Below are 1,654 nucleotides of genomic sequence, written 5' to 3' on the forward strand. Positions count from 1 at the left end.
TTGCACATTTTCCTCCCTGGGATTCTCATGCTCCACTTCCAGTCATTAAGTAGACCCAAGTGGTTATCATGAGTTAAGTCTACGAATCACCTTTACTTTGCCTCAGTTTATTGCAAAGTCTCTCCTTTTTTACTTTTCTTCTTCTTTTTTTTTTTTTTTTGGCACACCAGACTTTTATTTCATAGCACTGATGATAGCTCACTCCTTTCAGAAAGCAGCAGCCAAGAAAAAGAAGAGATCTTCCCTTGGGGGCCATGCAGCTCATCTTGGTATGCGGGCCCCTGCTTGGGCCAGTTCGTGGGACCCTTTCTGCCAGTCCCTTACCCCGCTGCGCAGGTCTGATATGATGGCTGTGAGGTCAATGTTCTTCCTCTCGCATCCCTGCAACTGATCTTGGCACTCGGCTAGCTTAGCCTCTGTAATCTTGAGGATATCAGGTAACTGCTGCAGGTCAGCCAACTGGGACTGGAACTGCCGACGTGCCGCTTCAATTTCTTTGTTCATCTCATCCTTCTGGATCTTGTTCCCTTTGTCACAGCGTTCGAGCTGGGCAGCCACTTCATCTGCCTCCAATCTAGTCTTTATTACCTGACTCTTATAGTTGTCAATCATTCCCTCATAGTTCTTGGCAGATGCCTTCAGCTGTTGGACCTCCAGATGTGCCTGACTGAGTTTGTCCTCCATTGGGGCAAAGCTAGCCTTCAGCCTCTCATTTTCGAGCTTGAACACAGAATATTCAGCAGTCTGACGGTGGAGTCTCTCCACGAGGCTGTCCCGGTCTTCCCTCATCTTTTCCTCCAAGGTCTGTTGTTGATTCACCAGATCTGTTACCCGGTCATTTAGGACAATAATTTCCAGCTCAAGGTCACCCTTATCTTTCACAACTTGATTGTAGCGGCTCCTCCATGATTCCAGAGTGGACAAAGCCTCGGCAACATAAAGATCCTTGTCAGCAAGCTGCACGTGCAGGTGCTCAGCATACTCCTCACTCTTCTCAGCTCGCTCCTTCTGGGCTCGGATGGCCTTTTTCAAGGTCTCTTTGTCTCGATCTCCCTTCTGCTTCAGTTCCTTCAGCTGCTCCATGATGGCCTCTACTTCTGCCTTGTGCTGGTTTCCACTGTGTTCCAGGTTCTTGATCTGCATGCATAAGCGACTGTTCTCGGCCTCTTTACATCGAAGTTGAGCCTGTAAATGCCCACGCATGGACTCCATGGATTTAGAAAGCTCAGATGCTGTCTTTGCTTGAGCCTTCTCACACTGAATTTCCTGGAGTAGTTCTTCGACCTCTTTGTCCTTGTCTTGCAGTAGTAACAGCAGGCGCGCTTTCTCGGAGTCTGCCTCTGCCAGCCGTTTTAGCAGTGCTCCTTGTTGCTCCACCAGCCTTTCAGAATCCTCTTTGCTATGCTGTTCCCTTAGCAGGTCTCGGAGAGTGCGGTTGGTCTCCTCAAATGTGCTCAGCTTCTGCAGGAGGAGTTCCTTCTGTCTTGTTAGGGTGTTGATGTCCGTGCAAGTAATTTGTTTCTCCGTTTTCAGCTTCCCGATGGTGTCCTTCAAGGCCATGACCTGCTTGGCAGCTGCAGCTCCATCCATTTCGGCCTCCACCAGCTTGGACATGAGACACTCCTTCTCCTGCTGGAGGTGTTTCTTCTGGAGC

The 1,654-nt window shown here is 49.3% G+C and overlaps 1 protein-coding gene across 1 annotated transcript in view; it reads right to left on the reverse strand.

Moving 5' to 3' along the window:
* Positions 1-261: 261 nt before the first annotated feature.
* LOC102872619 (outer dense fiber protein 2-like) overlaps positions 262-1,654 on the reverse strand; it is a gene marked incomplete at its 5' end in the record, with an annotated part of 9,028 nt that continues 7,635 nt past the window's right edge. Inside the window, one exon of the mRNA XM_006880755.1 lies at positions 262-1,654. This exon is cut by the window's right edge and continues 2 nt beyond it. Within this exon, the coding sequence (XP_006880817.1) occupies positions 262-1,654 (1,393 nt within the window).

The sequence above is a fragment of the Elephantulus edwardii genome, unplaced genomic scaffold (assembly GCF_000299155.1).
Source record: "Elephantulus edwardii isolate Elephantulus edwardi_28Jun2011 unplaced genomic scaffold, EleEdw1.0 scaffold00010, whole genome shotgun sequence".
Taxonomy (NCBI): Eukaryota; Metazoa; Chordata; class Mammalia; order Macroscelidea; family Macroscelididae; genus Elephantulus; species Elephantulus edwardii.